The 20407-nt window shown below is 39.6% G+C and overlaps 1 protein-coding gene across 2 annotated transcripts in view; it reads left to right on the top strand.

The window, feature by feature from the left end:
- The window catches only part of TRIM65 (tripartite motif containing 65), a 33370-nt gene extending 14339 nt beyond the window's left edge, over nucleotides 1–19031 (top strand). Inside the window, exon 6 of one of the 2 annotated variants that reach the window (XM_032211117.1) lies at nucleotides 16974–19031. In XM_032211117.1, coding sequence (XP_032067008.1) covers nucleotides 16974–17548 — 575 coding nt within the window. In that variant the 3' untranslated portion in view covers nucleotides 17549–19031. Of the gene's footprint in view, nucleotides 1–10464; nucleotides 10505–16973 lie in introns of those variants that run through there. The other variant, XM_032211119.1, reaches the window with a different exon arrangement.
- Nucleotides 19032–20407: the final 1376 nt, after the last annotated feature.

Genomic DNA, 20407 nt, shown 5'->3' with positions numbered 1-20407 from the left:
TTCCAATATTATGACCAGATCATCCGCAAATGCGCGGACTCTGTATTCTTGCTGTCTAATCTTAATCCCTTTTAGACCGCCCAAGCCCCGTATCTTATTCAACAGTATTTCCAAAGTTATAATAAACAATAATGGGGACAGAGGACAGCCCTGTCTTGTACCTTTTTCAATTTGAAAGGAGTCTGTCAGACTTCCATTGACAATGATCTGGGCTGTTTGCTGCTGATATATTGCCCCAATTGACCGTAAAAAGCCATCTCCTATCTGCATTTTTTGCAATGTCTTCAGCAGGAATTGCCAATTAACTCGATCAAAGGCTTTCTCCGCATCCAAAAATATGAATGCGGCCGGGATTTGATTGTTCTTTCCCAGGTATTCTAAAGCGTTAATAATTAATCTAACGTTGTTCTTCATCTGTCTGCCCTGTATAAAACCAGTTTGATCGGTATGTATCAATTGTTGAATTACCACCATTAGCCTATTTGCTAATATTTTAGTAAATATTTTATAATCTACATTGAGTAATGAAATAGGTCTATAATTTTTTGGCTGGGTAAGGTCTTGGTCTTCTTTGGGTATCAACGATATGAACGCAGTCTTCCACGAAGGGGGCACTTTCCCTCCCGATTGAATTTTATTGAATAGTTCTCTGAGGGGTTCTACCATTTCTAACTGTAAATTTTTATAATAAACAGCTGTTAAACCATCTGTGCCTGGTGCTTTCCCTAACTTTAATTGTTTAATTGCCTGCAGAATTTCCCCAGAGGTTATTGGTTGATTCAGCTTATGCCTATGTTCTTCTCTAACTAGGGGGATTTTCTCTTTATCTAGGTATTTGTCTATGTCTACGTCCTTAATTTTATCCCCTTTATACAACTCTGTAAAAAATTCCCGAAATACCTTTTGGATCTCTTCCTGTTGAAACACTTCCTTCCCTCTGTAGCACAATTTGGATACATTTCGAGCTTTCCTTTTTTTTCTAATCTGATAAGCCAACCACCTACTGGGTTTATTTGCGTTGCAGAAAGTATTATGTTTAGCATATAATAAACTGGTGGCTACCTGGTCAGAGATCAGCATATCAAACTGAGATTTTAGTATAGAAATTGTTTCCTTAATCTTTGTATCTCCTGGATTCAATGTTAGTTCTGACTCTTTCCCTTTAATTTCCTCTTCCAATTCTTTTCGTTTTTGCCCTTGTTTGTGTCTATGTATTTTGTTTATATTCATTAATACTCCTCTCATATACGCTTTGCTTGCATCCCATACATATTCCATAGATGTACCCTTATTCATATTAAGAACAAAATATTCCGATAGCAATTTTTTACAGTCATTAACATACTTTTCATATCTAAATAAGTTTTCATTCAACCTCCAGGACCTTCTTGCCTGGGCTACCCTTCCCAATTCCATCCAGACTGGATTATGATCTGAAAGAACTCTCGCCATAATCTTTGTCTTCTTCACCCTGCAAAGTAAATCATTTGTAATTAGTATAAAATCAATCCTTGAAAGAGATTGATGTCTGTTGGAAAAAAAGGTAAAGTCATATTCTTCTGCATGCCTCTCGCGCCAAGCGTCTCTCAATTCAAAGTCGTCCAGCATGTCAAAAAAGGGTTTGGGTAGCTTAGCTCGGAATTTGGTGTTCGGGCGAGATGTCTTCTTATCTCTTTTGGTGTCGATCACGCCATTCCAGTCACCCAATATTATACAAGACTCAAAGTCCCACTGTACTAATTTAGCATGGAGATTTCTATAAAATCCATCTTGTTGTTGATTAGGAGCATAAATTCCCAAAAGTAACGTCTTTTTCCCTTCTAAGATTAAATCTAATGCAATATATCTTCCAAAGGGATCTGCTTCAATTAGCTCAGCTTTAATGTCTTTTCTTAAGTATACTACTATGCCGTTTTTCTTTTCCATGGCTGAGGTCGCAAAATGTTGGCCCAGTTTGGGGTTAAACAAATATTTTTGATCGGTTGATTTGATATGAGTTTCTTGCAAACAAATTATGTCATTCTTAAACTGTTTGAGATAATGAAATATTTTCTTTCTTTTCTGTGGAGAGTTCAGTCCGTTAACATTCCATGTCAAAATCTTAGTTGTCATTTTTGGTTGCCTGATGCTTTTTTAGAGCCTCCCGCAAGGCCTGTCTCACCTTTGGTTTGGCTCCTCCCACAGCTTCTGAGCTTGTTGCTGTAGCTCCTTGATCAATGGCCAACGATTGTTGAGATTGTTGCATAGTAGCTTGTTTATTCGTTTGTCTGGTGGTCATACGGTTGGGTCTTTTTTCCTTGACTCCTTGCCCTTCCGGGAGAGGGAGATGATACATTTTATCTGATGGTTGTGTGGTTTGCTGTTTATCTTGTTCGTCTCGTGGTTTTTCACCATATCCCGAAGATTCAGGGTATCCCATCTTCAGAATCTTATGATAGAAATCACGAGCTTTCCATACAGAACTGAGACGATATCTTTGTTTGTCCATTGTAACTATAATACCGAATGGGGCATCCCATCTGTACTGTATCTGATGCTTTCTGAGCTCTTCCACCAGAAAAGCGTAATCTCTTCTGGCTCTTAGCATTTGAGGTGGTATTTCTTTCAAAACAATCAGATCCTGTCCACCAATTTGAAGCTTAGTATTATAGGACTCTTGTAATATCATATTTCTAGATTCTCTTGTAACGAAGTATATTACCACATCTCGGGGGAGTTGCCTTTGTTTTGCCGCCCACGAGTTAACACGAAAAGTCTTGTCAATCTGCCAATAAAAATTGGATCCCGGTTTTCCCACCAGACGGTCAAAAGCTTCAGAAAACATTTGCTTTAAGTTCTCCTGCTTTTCTTCACGCAGCCCCCTCACTCTTAATGCAAGCTCCATCTGCTTATACTGTATCATAATAATTTGTTTTTCAGCATTGTCAATTTTTTGTTCCACCACTTCAGTTTTGGATATCAGGTTAGTTTTAGCTTCATTGAGAATTTCTAAATTATCTTCCATTCCAGAAATATATTCTGTGATCACATTCACAATTCCCATCATGTCATCATTCATTTTAGTGACCCTAGTATCGAATTTGTCATATAGAACTTCCATCTCGTTCCTTATTTCATCTTTGAACTCTCTAAGCATTTCTAGATTCTGTTCTCTGGATTCTCTAAACATTTCTAAGTTCTGTTCTCTGGATTCTTTGAACATTTCCAAGAAAAATTCTTTTGTTAGTACGTCTCCACTAGGGGGCATAGAGGGTGGGGGCTGCAACTTTGTACCAGGTATGGGAGACGTTTTAGGAGGTAATTTCACGGAGGTTGATTTGGATGCCATTATATTTTGGTTTTAATTATTTATTCTAAATTGCTAATCCACTATGCTGTTTGGAGAAAAAGAAATTCCTCCCCCCCCCTTTTGTTTTTTTTTGTTTTTTTTTACAAAGGGTTTTACGGAGGGTTTCAAAAGAGAAAGTCCGTTTGGAATGTCTCTATATCAACAACAAAGAGTCTTTGAAGGCTTCGAGGGAGTAGGTCTAATTAAATTATAAAAAGTTATTCCTTTGATTCTGTACCAGGAAGCCGGAGATAACAAATGCAAAAGCTGTAAGCGCCATTTTGAAGACAATTAAACAAAAGAGATTTTTATAACATTGAAGCTGGTATTTCAGATAGAGAAAAATTTTAAAAATCACAAGTTTGGTCTTTGCTCGTATTGGTTTTCAATAGTCTGTTTTCTAACGATTGTCCTGAGGGGGGGGGTTCCTGTCTTGTGCTGTAGATAACAGCTGAGAAGTTTGGGTCGGAGTTGAATGACTCAGCTTTGGGTTGATCCTCCCCCTCCGTTCACAGCCCAGAAAGAAACAAACTGTGAACTTCAAAGAAGATTCTTACCAGCTGAGATTCCTCACTGCTTTTTTCTTGTCTGAAAAAAGAGTTATCTTCTTGATATTGAGTAGATAACGAACCAGAACTCTGGGGGCAGCTCGGTTAAGCTGCCGACGGCGACAGGCCCCTCCCCGGAACCCTTATTTAGAAAATTTATATTGCCACCTGCTTGCACATGACTACTCAATGCAGTTTACTAAGATATAAAGATACATAAAGATATCTCCCACTGATTTTGTTTTGTCAGCTATTTTAGTTGCAATCCTAAAAGAAATTTATAGTTCCCCAAAGACTAAGAGTGGGACAGCAATACAAAGTTCTACAAGTTACAGCTCCTTCTCCATTAAAAGAAGAAAAAACAAACTCCTTATTTACTCCATGTTGTAGAATGGGGACTGCATTGGCTGAATTTGCTGCTCCCTGTTGATGTAAGAAGTTACTTGTGCGAGGAGGCCTTTCTTTGTATGTGTAAAGCATGTTGATCCTTGTGTTTGGTAATTCTAAGAAAGATCTCAGAAAACCTGCTCCCCCAATACAAACAGCTGCTTGTCTCAGTGATAATGAGGCCACACAAAATAGGAGATGACAAACAGTAACCCAGAGGAGGAAAAAAAAATGTTTTCACAACAGCAGGTCAAGTGCCCATTAGTAACCCTCAGGGGTTTTTATGTTCCCCATTCCGTTTTCCCTTGGCTTCACTCTTTGAATATATTCTGCATGCTCTATATATCTTTTTGCCTGAGTGTAAAATAAATTGCCAGATTTCCCTGTAAACTCTCTTTTGCCTAAGCATTATCTGGATCTGTTGCCTTAATAGTAATTCCAGGTAAAAGTTCAAAGGTGCTTAAGAGGGATGGGACAAGTACCATAATGGACACTTTTGCAGCTCTCCCTGCTCCCTTCTGGATGTACGAGTTTGTAACCTACACAGCCCTTAGCCATGAGAGCCAGCTGGGTGACTTTGGGCCAGTTACTCTCTCTCATCCGAACCTACCTCACAGGATGGTTGTTGTGGGAAAAATAGGATGAGGGTGTGTTGGACATGTTTGCTGCTTTGAGTTATTTGTAAAAATAATAAAGGGGGATATAAATAACCAAATAAATAAAATTGCTAGACTAGGAGTCTAACTTTACTGAACAGTCCAGGTATAACTAAACATATATCTGTGGGTTTCTCTCTTCCCTCTGTCAACAACACTTTCCTGCTTATGGACACTGTTTGAGGGTTGGATATTTTTCTCCAAATTTGAAAAATGGAAAATCACTTACCGTATTTATCGGCGTATAACACGCAGTTTTAAAACTAAAATTGCAAGCTTAAACCCTGCCTGCGTGTTATACGCCGATACTGCGTGACGCCGGGTCCCAAACTGCCTGCTCCAGCTGATTCACCGGCGCCCATGAAAGGAAGTTTTCTTCCCTACTGAAACAGAAGCCGCAGCAGGAGAGCGAGGCTGCTGCCGGCCGTTTCACCTTGCGCAGCGAATTTGACTGGGTCCCGGGGCTTCTGCCGGGCGGCAGAAGCCCGGGAAGGCGAAAGCCTCGCTCTCCATGGATACTTTGACCTTCCCACAGTTGCTTTTCTGAGCAACTGGGAGACAGAAGGGACGCAATCTCCTTTCATTCTCCCTCTGCCTTAGTCACTCGTTCGGGCAGCAGAGAACGAAAGAAAATTGCATAGCCAAGGACAAAGGAGCCTGCAGCCTCCTTCATTCAAATGTTCAGGCAGCGGGGATGGGGGGGGGGGGCTTTCTCGCATGCCTTCTTTCTCTGAAGCGCTGCAAACCTTGGGATTGTGTAGCAGCCAAAGATCGCCTGGTTAAAAAGGAGGAAGAGGAGGGTCCACTAGTCCGGAGCCCATCCGCGGTGGCAGGGATCCCCCACACACATACACACACACACAAGGAGGGAGGAGAGACAGAGAGAGAGACAGACACACACAGAGAATGACAAGAGAGACAGAGAGAGGGAGGGGGGGAGATAGAGGTAAAGAGCCACACAGAGAGTGAGAGACAAACAGATACAGGGAGAGGGAGGGGGAGAGGGAGGGAGTGTTTATGCACAGAAGGAAGATTTAAAACTTCGGAGTGAATCCGGGAAGAGGGAAGAGATGGAGGACTGACTTTTCACTCCGATTTCTGAGCCCCCAGCTGTTAGTGACGGAGAAGGACGAAGGAAGAGATTGCATTTTTGTTAGGCTGAAAGAGCTGTGGCGTTTTAAAGAAGTCTCGTTCTTTTTATTTAAGCACGAAAGGAAAAATCTCCAAAAAGCCCGGGGCTTGCAAAGCATCACGGTCTCAGAGAATGCAAATGAAGGTGCTTATCTCCCTGCCCGGCTCGGAGTCATGCTGAGTCCTATTCAGAGGGCGGAGGGACGCTGTGCTTTTTTTTTTTTGTTTGTTTATGTTCTCACAACCATGCAAAGGTGGGTTTTGTGCTACAAGGATCTTTCTTTCTTTCTTTCCCTGTCTGCGGTTCCTTGCAGTTGCTTCGGTTTAAAGCACCGTTTCTCATTCCTTGCAAAACTGGGGCAGGACTGCCTCTCCTTGCAGCAGGCTCGGTTGCAAAATGTTTCCCTGATTTGGTTTATAAGTTCGCAGCAAGGCAATCCAACAAATAGGAAAGTTTTAATAAGATTTTCTGACTTTATTTGGTCTCTGCTGCCACCCCCAACCCCTCCCAAGGAGAGAGTGGGAAGGAGAGGAAGGAAGGAGGGAGGGGGAAGGAAAAGAAGGGAGGGGGGAGAAGATGGAAGGAGAAAAGATGGAAAGAAGGAGGAAGATGGAAGAAGAAAGGAAGAAAAAGAAGAAGGGAGGGAGAAAAGAGGGAAGGAAGTGGGAAGAAAAGGGGAAGAGAGGGAAAGAGCAGAAAGACGAGGAGGATGAAGTTGATAGGCAAGAGGAAGGAGGAAGGAAGGAAGAAAGAAAAAGGGAGGGAGAGAGGAAAGAAGAAAAGATGGAACTAGAAAGGAAAGAAGGGAGGGAGGAAAGAGGAAGACAGGGAAAGAGCAGAAAGACAAAGGTGAAGGTAGATAGGCAGAAGGAAGGAAGAAATAGGAAGGAGGGAAGGTGAAAGGATGGAAGGAGGAAGGAACAGAAGCGAAGAGGAAGAGAGAAATGGAAAGAGCAGAAAGACAGAAAAGATAGATAGGTAAAAGAAAGGAAGTTGAAAGAATGGAAGGAGGAAGGAAGAGAAAAGGAGGAAGGGAGTGAGTGAGGAAAGAAGAGAGGATGGAAGGAGAAAGGAAGGAAGAGAAGAAAGTTTGCCTTTTAAGAGGAGTTAATGTTATAATTCATGTTCTAATGTTATAAATTTTAATCCAACATTAAGTTCCGAGCTTCCAAGTCATTTATTTTTAATGAAAAAAATTTTTACTCAAATTTTTGTGTTAAAATGGGGGGTGCGTGTTATACGCCGGTGCGTGTTATACGCCGATAAATACGGTATTTCTTTGGTATCTGGATCCTATACAGGCAATCCTTGATCTAATTTCGTTGTATTTAAGTACAATGACAATAAAGATTATACTTATAATTGAGCCCAGAATTATGGTTGTAAGTAGTACCAGTCATTAAGCAGGTCATGTGGCAGTCATTCAACAAACCAATGGTCCGTAATGGGCATATTTGCTGGAAACTGGAAGTAAACATTGTATGTACATAGCAGTCAGGTGACTGCAGAAAGCTGCAAACAGCCATAAATGTGGGCTCACTGTTGAGTGCCCAAAATGCAGTCATGACCATGGATGGGTGGGGACATCCACAGGAACTTCAAATCCAGGTCATAGTACCATTTTTGGGGTTCATCAGAACTTCTAATGGCTGTCAAGCAACCAATCATATGTCGAGGACTACATGTTCATACGTTCTGATGAATTCAGTGGGACTTCCCAGTAAGTATTTGGCCTGCAGAGTGAAGAATGTGATAGAAATGAATGTTTGGGATAAATTTCCTAGGCTTGATAAGGGATGTTTCAGATTTCTGAATGACATCCTCGTCTTTATCAAAAGGACACAATTTTATCTCTTTATCTTTCACTTATTAAGAAGGAAAGAACCAGAGCTGAGTCTTGTTGCCCAATACAGTATGTTACTGAGACTGTTTGTTACCCAAATTCCACATGAAGAAAACCTATTTGCTCTATCTACTTTTATCAGTCAGTATAATTAAATTTGTGTGAATTGCCAATTGCATAATTCCTCTGGATGCAGTATTGTACAATATACAGATTTTTAGGATACACGTTTCATATAAATATGTTTCAGAAAGGAAGAGAGGATGTGAGTCAGCAAGTGTTTCAGAAAGCACCACAGGCGACAGGAGAAACAGGAAAAACTGCAGAATAGCAGTAGGGAACTGAAAAGCTGTAAAAAAATGCAATATTCTGAGATATTTGGCCAGTTAGTGCAGCATGTGGTATAAAACCCAGATAGCATGTTCAGTTTATGGCTTACTGTGTTGGGTACTCCCATGCAGTTAGGTTAATTTTAAAAAATTACTGAATTCTGTAAACTATGAATTAGCAGCCCAAATAAATCCAAATAATGCTAAATGTCTAGAGAAGGATAACATGACCGTCCTGCTGAGTTGACTGAGTCAAAAAGCTGGAAGAGGCTAGCAACAAGAGTGTGTCTAAACAACAGCTTTGGCAGACTCTGTCCAATCAGCGAGCAGATGAGGTCAACCCATTCTGGATGCTACCTCCACCTAGAATGGAGAACTAGTGTTTGCTCTAAAAATTTCTGGAGGGCCCCACATTTGTCTGAAAGCAAGTTTCTGAAAACTAGTGCAGGGCAGGAATTCTTCCCTTTTATCAGTGGGCATTTTCATTTTCAAATGTTTTATTCATTTTCATTTTCAATTTTATACATTCACTTATATACTGAATATTTGCAATAATAATAATATAGAAAAAAAAAAAAACCTAAACACAACTCATCATCCAACATATAAAACCAACCTGTCCTCCATACACCCCTTCTTCTCCCCCTCCAACTTTCCTTTCTCCCTCCAACAATCACCCCTCCTACTTCCCTTTCCCCTCCTATCTTCCTTTCTCGCCTTCCTCACCCTCCTTCCCCTCTCATCCTCCTTACATTCCCCTCTTCCTCCCTCCTTACTTCTCCCTCTTCTTTTCCTCTACTTCTCACTTTGGTGCATTTCTCTATTCATTAATCTATTCAGTTACTAAAAATTGCGCTAAAAAGAAAAAAGAAGAAAAAAAAAAGAAAAAAAAAGAGAAAAATAAAAAGAAAAGATAAGGAACAACAGTATACAAGTGTATTCTTCTTATTCTATATATTGAGACTATATCTCCACCCACCCACCCACCCCCAATGAACCCCCCTCCCTAATCCCCTCCGACTTCCCAGGTCCCACACCCGGCACAGTTCACTACCATTCACCTTCTAGAATATCTTATAGTCAAATAGATTAAAAATAATAATGAAAATAAAATAAAAAGAACACTCCGGAAAAAAAAAAGAAAAAAAGAAAAAAAAGAAAAGAATAAAAATCTTTTTGCATTATGCTCAGCCTCCCATCATTATTAAAATTTAAACAGTATAGATCATTCCATTTATATTTTATCTTCATCCCTTGCTTCTTTGATATTTACCCCCATCTTCCTGTAGACTCTCCAAATAGCCTTTCTTAACCTTATATTCAGATAATAGTTTATACAAAAATCAATTTACCTTCTAATAGAGAGCAGTCTAATCATACTTTCACTACTCTTCTTCCTACCCCTCGCTTCTCATCTCCATTCCTCCCAAGCCAAAATTCCATAAAATTAGGATCTCTCTCTTCACTTTAAAATCCTGAGCTTTTTATGTTAGACTTCAAGCATGTAAATCCGTGAAATATGTGTCCAAAATCCATACCACTTCATTCAGTCCCAAGATCACTTCATCAATATCCCGCTCCACCTTCCCACTCCTCCCGACTCCATTCATCCCAAACCGCAATTCAAATAAATCTTGGTCTCCGCTTTCCTCACACCAGAAAACAATTCATGCGCAGTTTGGATTAAAATTCAAATAAGTCTTATATAAATCCCATACAATATCTGTCCAAAATAAGCGATGCTTCTTTCCGTTCCTCATCGATATACAGCTTTACCATTTCATACCAAACAGGAATCCTAAAATTTTAATCAATCTAAGAGTTTAAAGAGTATTTTAAAGACATCGCTGGATCTTTATTCTTTACTCTTCTGCCCTTCCGGAAAGAGAAGGCAGCCCTCTGCCTTATAGCCACGTGTCCCGTTGCTTTGAAGATATGGCTAAATCCTCAGTTTCCGCTCTTCTGCCTCTCCGGTAGGGGGAGAACAACTCCCTCCGTCTTGTAACCAAGTGAATTGCTGCTTGTCTTTCCTTCACCTTGTCTTTCCGCATTTCCAAGTGAGTCAGGAAGTCCCGCCTTCAGAGTTTTATAATAAAAGTCCCGAGCTTCCGAAACAGAGTTGAGACGAAATCTTTGATTCTCGAATGTAACCGTGATTCCAACTGGAGCTTCCCATTTATACTGTATTTGGTGGTTTCTAAGATCTTTGGTTAAAAAAGTATAATCTCTCCTTGCTTGCAGCATCTGGAGTGGTATTTCTTTAAAGACAAACAAATCCTGCCCATCAATTCGCAGCCTGTTGTTGTAAAACTTTTGGATGATCGCATTTCTGGATTCTCTTGTGAAAAAATATATAATTATGTCTCTTGGGAGCTGTCGCTGTTCTGCTACACACGAATTCTGGCGATAGATTTTTCGAATATTCCAAACAAAATTGAATCCCGGACTTCCCACCGCTTGACTAAAAGCCTCTACAAACGTCTGTTTCAAGTTCTCTCCTTTCTTTTCGGGCAGTCCTCTGACTCTTATTGCAAACGCCTTCCTGTTGTAATTTATCATTATAAGTTGTGTTTGAGTATCTCTAATCTCTTGTTGTAATGTTTGGATGTTGGAAGTCAAATTAAAATTAGCCTCCTCCAAAGTTTCCAGTTTAGTCTCCATTTCTTCGGTATAATCTGTTAAAGCAGACATAGCTTCAAACATATCCATCTTTATTTGGGCAATCTTGGTCTCAATTTTGTCACATAAGTCCAGCACAAATTCTTTGATTTCTTGTTTGAAGTCATTGAGTATTTGAAAAAGAAGTTCCTGTGTTAAGGAATCTCCAGTAGGGGGTGTGGGAGGCAAGGGCAGCGATTTTATAGCAAGTTCTTTAAGCACATGCGAAGGGGAGCGCTTTGCCTGCTTAGACCTGGGAGCCATTATAGGTAAAAGCTGAGAATAAACAAATAAACAGTATCTTCACCTGCTCAGTTCTCAATAAATTATTTGTAGATTTTGCTTGTTAATGAGGAGCAGTCTCCAGGAAGATAGAGCCGGTTAATTACGTCATCTATTAGTCACCAACACAGTAAAATCGCCATTTTGTAGCACGATTGAACAAAGAAGCCTCAAAGGAAAACGAGGCTGGTGTTTAAGATAGTTATAAAAAAAGGAACATCTCAGGAGTGGAACCCGCTCGTGTTAGTCTTAAGTAGCTTTAAGCAGCTTATCATTGTCCTGAGGGGGGGTGTCACCTGTCTAGGGCTGCAAAAAAGGCAGCTAAGAAGAACTGGCTGGAGATAAGAGCTCAGTTACGCTGGATCTCTTCTCCGTTCACAGCCAAAAAAAAAAAAGAAAAGGGCTGTGAACTACGAATAAATCGTAGCACCTGAGCTTCTGCCTGCCCCTTTCTGCCAAAAAGGGGTGATATCTATTGATCTTAATTAGATATACAGACCAGAACTCTGAGAGGAGCTCCGTTGAGCTCCTTCGGCGACAGCACCGCCCCCGGAAGTCAATCAGTGGGCATTTTATGATCCAAGCTCTAATCTTTAATTTATGCATTTTTCAATCACAATATTCTTGTGGGTCTGATGTTTGTTTGTTTTTTTAATTCAGTTAGTAGGGACATGAAAAAAAAACCTGCAATCTGTAAGCTTATGTTGCCCCCATTTTGAAGATGAAACAATATTTGGAAATTTAATTTTCCTGGTCTTGGATGAAATGAAAGATGTAATAGTTTTAAATGTTCTGGACATAGAACATGTCCAGGACAAATTTGAAGGGTCCAGGACAAATTTTCTTGTCTATAAAAGTCAGGACTAGATGGCAGCAGAAAGCACAATAAACTTCAAAATGTTGCTGCCATCTAGTTGTTAATGCAGGGTTTTGCAATCCAGATCTTGTAGTCTTGGTCTTAATGTTCCCTGAAATTTGCCTTAGAAATATACTAAATAACGCTTCATGCTGTTTGAGTTAACCTCTCACAGCAAACACAAACCCTTCAGTCAATTATTTTCTGTGGTATAGGAGGACATCCTGACAGGACAGGACAGAAGACGGACACCATCTTAGGAAATGTAAAAAATTGCCCCCTGCCTTACTATCCATGTTACATTTGTAATACTGTATCCACTAGTGCACAAAACAAAAAATTGCTTATGAATCATGCACACACCTTGATCAACAAAACAATTCTTCATTTTAAACTTAAAGAGCTACAGATGCATTTTAAAAATGTATCTTAACAAATTTTATAGAAATAAATGCAATACCAAATGCCACACATGAAGGTTTGTTGGCTATGGCAATGGGTTTAAGGGAAGAGAAGGAACTATGGGAGAGTTGTCCCAAAATTGCTTTTTAAAAGGCAACTGGACTTTGTTTTTTTTCCCCATGAAAATGATTTGCTTCTCATTCAAGATATAAAAAGATTTAAATTCTTTTAATCCTCCCATTCAGTCAGAATTGAAGAAGCTTCTTGGATGAGAAGCAAAACATTTTCAAGGGGTAAAAAGCAAGAAAATCCTGTTGCCGTTTGAAAACCAACTCTGGGACAATCATATGGGTGACTGAGAACCTCCGTAAACATGGGAGAAATGTAGGAACTAAATAAACACACATGGAAATTCCACCAATGTGAGTCTTGGTGATGTTATCCTGAGACTGAAAAAGACACGCAGAGTCTCTTCTGGTGTTGTCCCATTCAGTAGCTGATCAGAAATGAGCCAGTTGAACCATATGTGGAACTCATCCATGCATGAATCCAAAAACGTGCTTCATTGAGCGACTGACTGGCTCAGAGTATGACTTGGTGGAAATGACATCTCAGCAGGGGTGGGTTTCAAAATTTTTTACTACCAGTTCTGTGGGCGTGGCTTGTTTGGTGGGTGTGGCTTGTTAGTCATGTGACTGGGCAGCATAGCTTCATGGTCATGTGATTGGGTGGGCATAGCTGGTTGGTCATATGATTGGGTGGGCGTGGCCAACTTGACGTCACTTATGCCGAGGAGCGCTTTGCCTGGCCTCTCCTCGCCTCAAAGATGTACAATATATCTGTCTATTTATTTACTACTTCTGAACATCCAAAATATACTATTTAATCCTATGTATATAGGAATAGCTCTCCTAACTGTTGATTGCATTTTGGTGGTAAGTGCCAGTGTCCTGGAGAACAAAACAAGGAGATAAATAAACCTTCGCCTCTCTCACGTGTCCCTCAGAGAAATACTACCAAGAAAGATGTGTCTTAAGGAAGATGGGTTATTTCACAAGGCCATTGTTCACATGTGAGTGACAACTTGTCATATTCCTTGTCTTGTAGAACACCTCATTCAGGAGGTAGGTTGGTGAGTAAAAGAGTTATTACCAAGTGTCCAATGTTAAGCCTTGGAAGACCTTGGCCATTGCCCCAATCAAGAACAAATCCATTGCTTCACTTTCCTCTAACAAACTTAGTTGGTATAGAACAGACCATTGTGCACTACTAGTTGAACAAATACAGGGCAGGGCATAAACTTTTCCTAGGGGGTCACAGCAAGATCGACAGCAGTTTACAACTTCCGCGACACCTCATTTTAAAGCCCATAAAAAACTGAATTGAATGAGCTATTAAATGTTAAATTTGCTTTAAGAATGGCTGGAAAATTCGATTCGGAAGAACAAAGGATCATTGACAGAATAAAATGCATTGCCTTTCGAGAGGCTCGCGATGCTGGAGCGACGTTTATCAATCGAAAATGGATTGCAAACAAATTGAAACGTCATCCGGATTGGGTTACTGATAATTGGAACAAAACAGCCCAAGAATGTTTCACAAAATTTGGAGAAGGGCGTCCTCTGCAACTGTCCCAAGAAAGCAAAGCCATCATTGCAACTGGCAGTCGCAAACAACGAAAAGGAAACCGAAAAGTGGCCCAAGAAATCCTTCAAATTCGTGGAAAACGAGTTGATCAAAGGACAATCGGCCGATATCGAGAACAAGAAGGTTTGAAGCCATTCCACGTCATTTGCAAACCATTGAAAACTCAAACACACGTTCAAGATCGGCTTTGGTTGTGCGATTGGTTGTCTGAATGGACCGAGGAAGATTTTCTTCATTTGGCGCCATCTGACGAATTCTTCGTTTATGCCATTCGAAAACTGAATTTCCAGAACGATCGAATTTGGGCTAAAGACGTCGACGACATCGCCAAACATGAACGATATCGACAAATCGTTCGCAATCCGACTTGCATCGGGATTTTCGTCATTTTCACAGCCAAGAAACTGCATTGGGTTTTGAAGGATAAAGGGGAATCCTGGGATGGCAGTTATTTCTGTGAGAAAATTTTATTGGAGAATGTCATTCCATTTCTCAGTGATCCAGACAATGTCTTGGTGGTTGGTGAGGCTGTCTTTCTTCATGACAAAGCTCCTTGCATGCGTGCAAATGCGACTCAGCAATTGTTAAAGGAAAACAATGTCGAATTTTGGGGCAATGACGTCTGGCCGGGAAATTCGCCAGATCTCAATCCGGCAGAGAACATTGGGGCCATAATTAAGGATGAAGTGGAAGCTCTGATGATTCAGGAGCAAGGTCAAAATCGATATTCGGTTGAAACTTTGAGAATGAATTTGGAAACTGTGTTGAAAAATCTGGAAAATCGAACAGAACTGTTTGAAGATTTGTTGTGTTCTTATCCACCTCGTTTGAATGCTGTTCGAAGGGCTAATGGTGGTCATACTGACTATTAAATCGTGTCAATAAACTCAGTTTTTGATGGGCTTTCAAATGGTGTATGAATTATTTGTGTTGTTATTACAAGTGTTGCTGTGACCCCCTAGGAAAAGGTTATGCCCCGCCCTGTAGGTACTCATCCCTGGCAACATAGAGGGAAAAGAATGCTGTCTCAAATTAAGATTGGTGCATTTGGGCCTACTAAGGAAAACCCTAGGCCAGAAATAATACTTAGGCTGCTGTTACAGGGGGAAATGCATTCAGTGGATGGCCCTAGTCTTGTCCTCCATTTGGGCTACTTATAGTATCCGTGACCCCCTGTAGCAGAAGAGATTGCAATTATGAACAATCAGTCCCTACACCTTTGGGTTAACAAGGAGAAAAACAGAAATGATTCTTTGGAACTTAACAGTTCAGCCCCTCAGGTCCAGGGTGAAGTTGAGTGGCTAAGCTTCTGCCATCCTCGGAGTGAAGCTGGCCCTGGAGGAAGCAAAGAACTGCTCTAAGAAAAACGTCAGCAAGGAACTTAATTCAATATAGCTGCTTCTGAGCTTGATGTTTATTGCAAAGATGAAAATAAGTCACTTCCTATCCTTTGAAACTGAATGGGAAGTTCTTGGTGTGCAGGTAGCGGACACAGTGGCCTTGAAGGAACAATGCTGCATCATGCTTTCCAGATTTCTTTACAGTTAATTTATTCCCTTTTTAAAAAAAAATTAAGTGTCTGTCTCATAAGGAAAACAAAACAAAACATGTAGTTGTACCTTATGACTGCAGAGGTGTGTATACACTACATAACCCAGTAAATAGCGTGCCCTACGATGATGTCGTCTGTGGAACATCCAGGCAAAGTTATTTTATGACTGTTGATTGCACGAACTCATCACTCTTGATTGTTTCTAGTGCATCTGGTTGATAAGGCTCAATTTATATGCCTCTCAGTCTATCTCCTGATTTCTAGAGACAATTGTGACATCAGTTATTTTCTCTTTTTCTTTTTTAAGGCTCCTGCTTTTAAACAGACTTTGTATGCAGATTAATACATGGGGAATCAGTTAATTGGGTCTCATAAATGTATAAGTTGCATCTAATTTTCCATAAATATAGATGCAGTCATTTCTCTTCTTTGGCAAAGATGAAAACTAATCAAAGTGGAAAACCACAGATGTTTCTCATAGAGCTGTTTGTTTTCAGTAACTAACAACAATAAATACAAGATCATCTGTGATGTATATACACATCTATCTACTTCCTGTGTTTGGCTTCTGTTTGTATCTCTGGGGGGGGGGGGGAATTATCTCATTAAACATACTTAGGCAGAATGCTAAGCAAAGGATTCCTGAATTGCCAGTAAGAACAGGCACTCTTTTATCTTGGCATATATTTCAAAAAGACTATTGTGAGCTGTTCAGCTAGTAGTAATCCTTGGCCCTGAATATAGTTTTCATCAACTATATCATGGGAGCCAAGATAGAAACTAGGAGACTCTTGAGTTCTACTCCTGCCTTAGGCACAGTCAGCTGGGTGATCTTGGGCCAGTCACTTTCTCTTAGCCCTAGGGAAGTAGAAGGGCCAAATTACGTCTGAAAATGTTGCCAAGGAAACAGCAGGGACTCATTCAGGAATCGACTGACTTGAAGGCATCAAACTTGTTGTTGTTGTTGTTTTTCCTACTTATTACACTACTATGGTTTAGTATTTTCCAACCCTAAAAAAGTAATTTTTCATTATGTATCTGACATAAATACATACTGTCAGACTCCACGTTAAAGACTCCACATCTCTAAAAATAATGCTGACTTGTGACACTAACACACAAGAAGCAAAATTATAGCAAAATTACATTAAATTAGAGATTGGAAAATAAATAACAAAAAAGGATCTGTTCAATAACACCACTCCTAACTTTTTAAATTACACTAATACTTTAATAATATCATCCTGCTTCAATGAATATGCAGAATAGAAAATATTCCACGGAGGAGGTAAATTGCTGATCTTAAAGATTCTTTTGCTTTTTCCTAATATGTTATCATTGTCACTCCCATAGATCAGCAGAATTTGACATTTGATCCAGTCACAGCCAACAAATATCTGCAGATATTTGATAATAATCAGAAAGCAACTCATCAAGTTTTTCAAAAACCAAAGCCAAATGACCCTCAAAGGTTTGAGCCATGGCAAGTCATGTGTACTCAGAACTTCAGCCAAGGCAGCCACTACTGGGAAGTAGAGTTATCCAACCATTCTGTCATTGTTGGCGTAGCGTGCAAAACATTCACCAGATTGAAGCAGTCTCATCAGAAGTTCACCATTGGGTTGGATAAACTCTCCTGGGGCCTGCATATCCAAGAGGACAGCTACGTGGCTTGGTACAATGGCAAGTCTACAAAGATCAAAGAACCCCTGTGCAAATTCATTGCAGTTCTATTGGACTGTGATCAAGGAACGATATCATTTTACAGCATAGACAATAATATGAAATGCCTCCATGTTTTTCACACCACCTTTACAGAGCCTCTGGTCCCAATTTTCTGGCTTTGCGAAGGTACAGCTGTGACACTTTGCCAAAGGCCACCCAGCCAGATTATAACTGATGAAAGATCACCTGATTTACAGGTATAGGCAAAGACTGCCCCTATGGAAAAACTCTGAGCAAACAAATAACTCTGGAACATTGGAGAAAAAATGGCTACTTGGCTGTACCGGCAATTCTGTTTTTTTATAGCTCTCCTATGAATTGTAAGCCCACCTTGCCTTTCCAGATAAAGATGCAGTTAGATGCTTATGCAGCACAGAATCTGATGCACATGTTTTTGGGACTGTATAAAGCTTTTTGGAAAACTACAAAAATTAAGAAATGAATATCAATAAAGAAATAGTGTAAACAAAACGATAATTTTTAATTGGGAAATTGCCACAGCCAATAAAAGAATCAAGTTGGACAGAAAGGAAATGCACAGTAATGTTTACCCTGGACTGTTCACATACACTCTGCAGCCACTTCATTGTGAAGGTATGCTGTGAAACAGTTAAGTACATATATAGTTTCTCATATGGATGACTGGATACTAACAAATTCTTAAGAATTCATATTCTGGAAACCAACTTTTAAATTTTATTTTTGTACCCTTTTTCTATTAGAAGAGACTATACTAGAGTATTTTACAAAAGAATTAAACCAGTTTTTAAAAGATCAATATTAATAAATATTTGTTAAAAACAATTATAAAAAATACAAGCATTAATGTTTTATTTTTTTAAAAGCAGTTTAAAAGAAAATATAGATCTAGAGCAGGTTTTATTTTGTTTTCGTAAGTTTGAAAATTCGCAGGGAAAGAAAGCTTATTTTTCTATAGAGAAAATTATAACATATTTAAAACTAGCATTACAGATTCTTGTCATGTTTATTATCTTTTTTATTCTGTTCATTCAAAAGGAAAGTTGGAATAATATTATCTAAAGATTCTCAGAACTGCCCATTAGCAAGACATCTCTTAGAAAATTGAACTGAACAGGACCATATTTTCCATTGGTTTGGGGGTGGGGGAAGAGGACTGAAGAGAAGCTGGAAAAAGATCAAAGTTGAAAATGAGTCAGATCTGGCTGTTGAGGTTGTTGAGGAAAAGATCTAGGAAAGTTTTCAACTTTTTTTTTTTAATTGTTAAATTCTTGTATTATGTTTTCCTTTTCTGTCTATGAATTGGACTATGCTCATAATCTTCCAAGGTCATAATTTCTCAAGAAGAGTAAAGTTTAGGGATCCGTAATATCAAATAGGGGTCCATCTAATCCAGAGATGACAAACCTATGACACACATGTCAAAGGTGACAGGCCATGACCTTTTGGATCATGCACACCAGCATTCCCCAACATTCCCCAACTATTCTCAAAAGTACATTCCATTCCTGCACAATTTTGGAGACTGTGGAGACCATGGAAGAGCATTCTTTGAAGTCACTTCAAAAAACGAAGGCCGCATGTAACAAATAAGCTGCAGGGACCTGTTAACAGAAAGAGAGCATTGCCTGATGCTCTGGCATATGGCAAATCCTTGGGATCAGAGACAATTGGTCTGCATTTAAAAAAAATAAAATTATGAAAATATTGTTTCTCTTTTATTGGGGATGGGTGGGTGTTGTGACACACCAGCAGTCAAGTTGGACATTTTCTGAATTTTTGACCCAAAGTGTTATCTGTCACTGATTTAATCCTAACACTTTTCAGGATATACTCTTTAAATCATGCCCCCTGCTACTTGCTACCTCTCAAGTAATGAAGCCATCTTTCCATTCATTAGCATAGAAGAGGTACCTTCCACCTACACTATGTTGCCACTGAATCCTTTGATGACATGTACTAAATTCTTGTCTTTAAATATCAATAGTTATCCACTATTATGGGGACACAATGGCTCAGTGGCTAAGACACTAAGCATGTTGATTAGAAAGGTCAGCAGTTTGAATCCCCAGCGTTGCATAACAGTGTGAGCTCCCGTTATTCGTCCCAGCTTCTGCCAACCTAGCAGTTCGAAAGCATGTTAAAAATGCAAATAGAAAAATAGGAACTACCTTTGGTGAGAAGGTAACAGCGTGCGCCTTCAGCGTTTGGTCCTACCTGCACATGACCATGGAGAAGTCTTCACATAGCGCTGGCTCTTTGGCTGTAAAACGGAGATCAGCATTGCCCCCTTGAGTTGGGAACGACTAGCACATATGTGCCAGGGGGACTTTTACCTTTATCTTAGCCACTATTACAATTATGCACAATCCAAAATTACCAGCTTGTAAAAGGCTTAATATTTATCCCCCACCCCCACCCCCAGTTTATAATAGTGGTCACAGATTGATTAAAAACAGAAAAAAGAAAGAATAATACATTTCAGCTGTGTTTTGAGAAACTAGCACTAGGTGACTCTGGCCAGAGGTCAGGAACTACCCTTTCAAGCTTTCTTCACCTGTGCATCTTTCCTAGGGAATAACATCATGGATGCTTTGAAGACTTTAAGAACACCTAATTTGCACAGCAATTGTATGGCTGAACATGGCAATTGTAGAAATGTGGTCCAAAAGTCAGGTTTCATTAAAAACAAAGTTAAAACAGAAATTTAAGATAACCTTTATTGTCATTTTTTTTACTGGGAATTCACTGGCCCACTTTAAAAATGAAATTGTTGCCTGCTCTCCAAAGAAAGTATGTATGTGTATATATATAAAGTATATTGTGTATATGTGTGTTATGTATATGGATGTATGGATGTATGGATAGATAGATAGATAGATAGATAGATAGATAGATAGATAGATAGATAGATAGATAGATAGACAGACAGACAGACAGACAGACAGACAGAGACAGACAGATTCATTTAACTGCAGCAAAACGGGGGGGGGGATAAGGAACCTGTCAGCAATTTATTACTCCTAATAATCTTGCTAAGAAATTATTACGAGTAATAAATTGCTATCTGCTCTGAATTGGAC

Source organism: Thamnophis elegans, chromosome 2 (genome assembly GCF_009769535.1).
Source record: "Thamnophis elegans isolate rThaEle1 chromosome 2, rThaEle1.pri, whole genome shotgun sequence".
NCBI classification, from domain to species: domain Eukaryota; kingdom Metazoa; phylum Chordata; class Lepidosauria; order Squamata; family Colubridae; genus Thamnophis; species Thamnophis elegans.
This window is presented reverse-complemented; position numbering and strand designations above follow the sequence as displayed.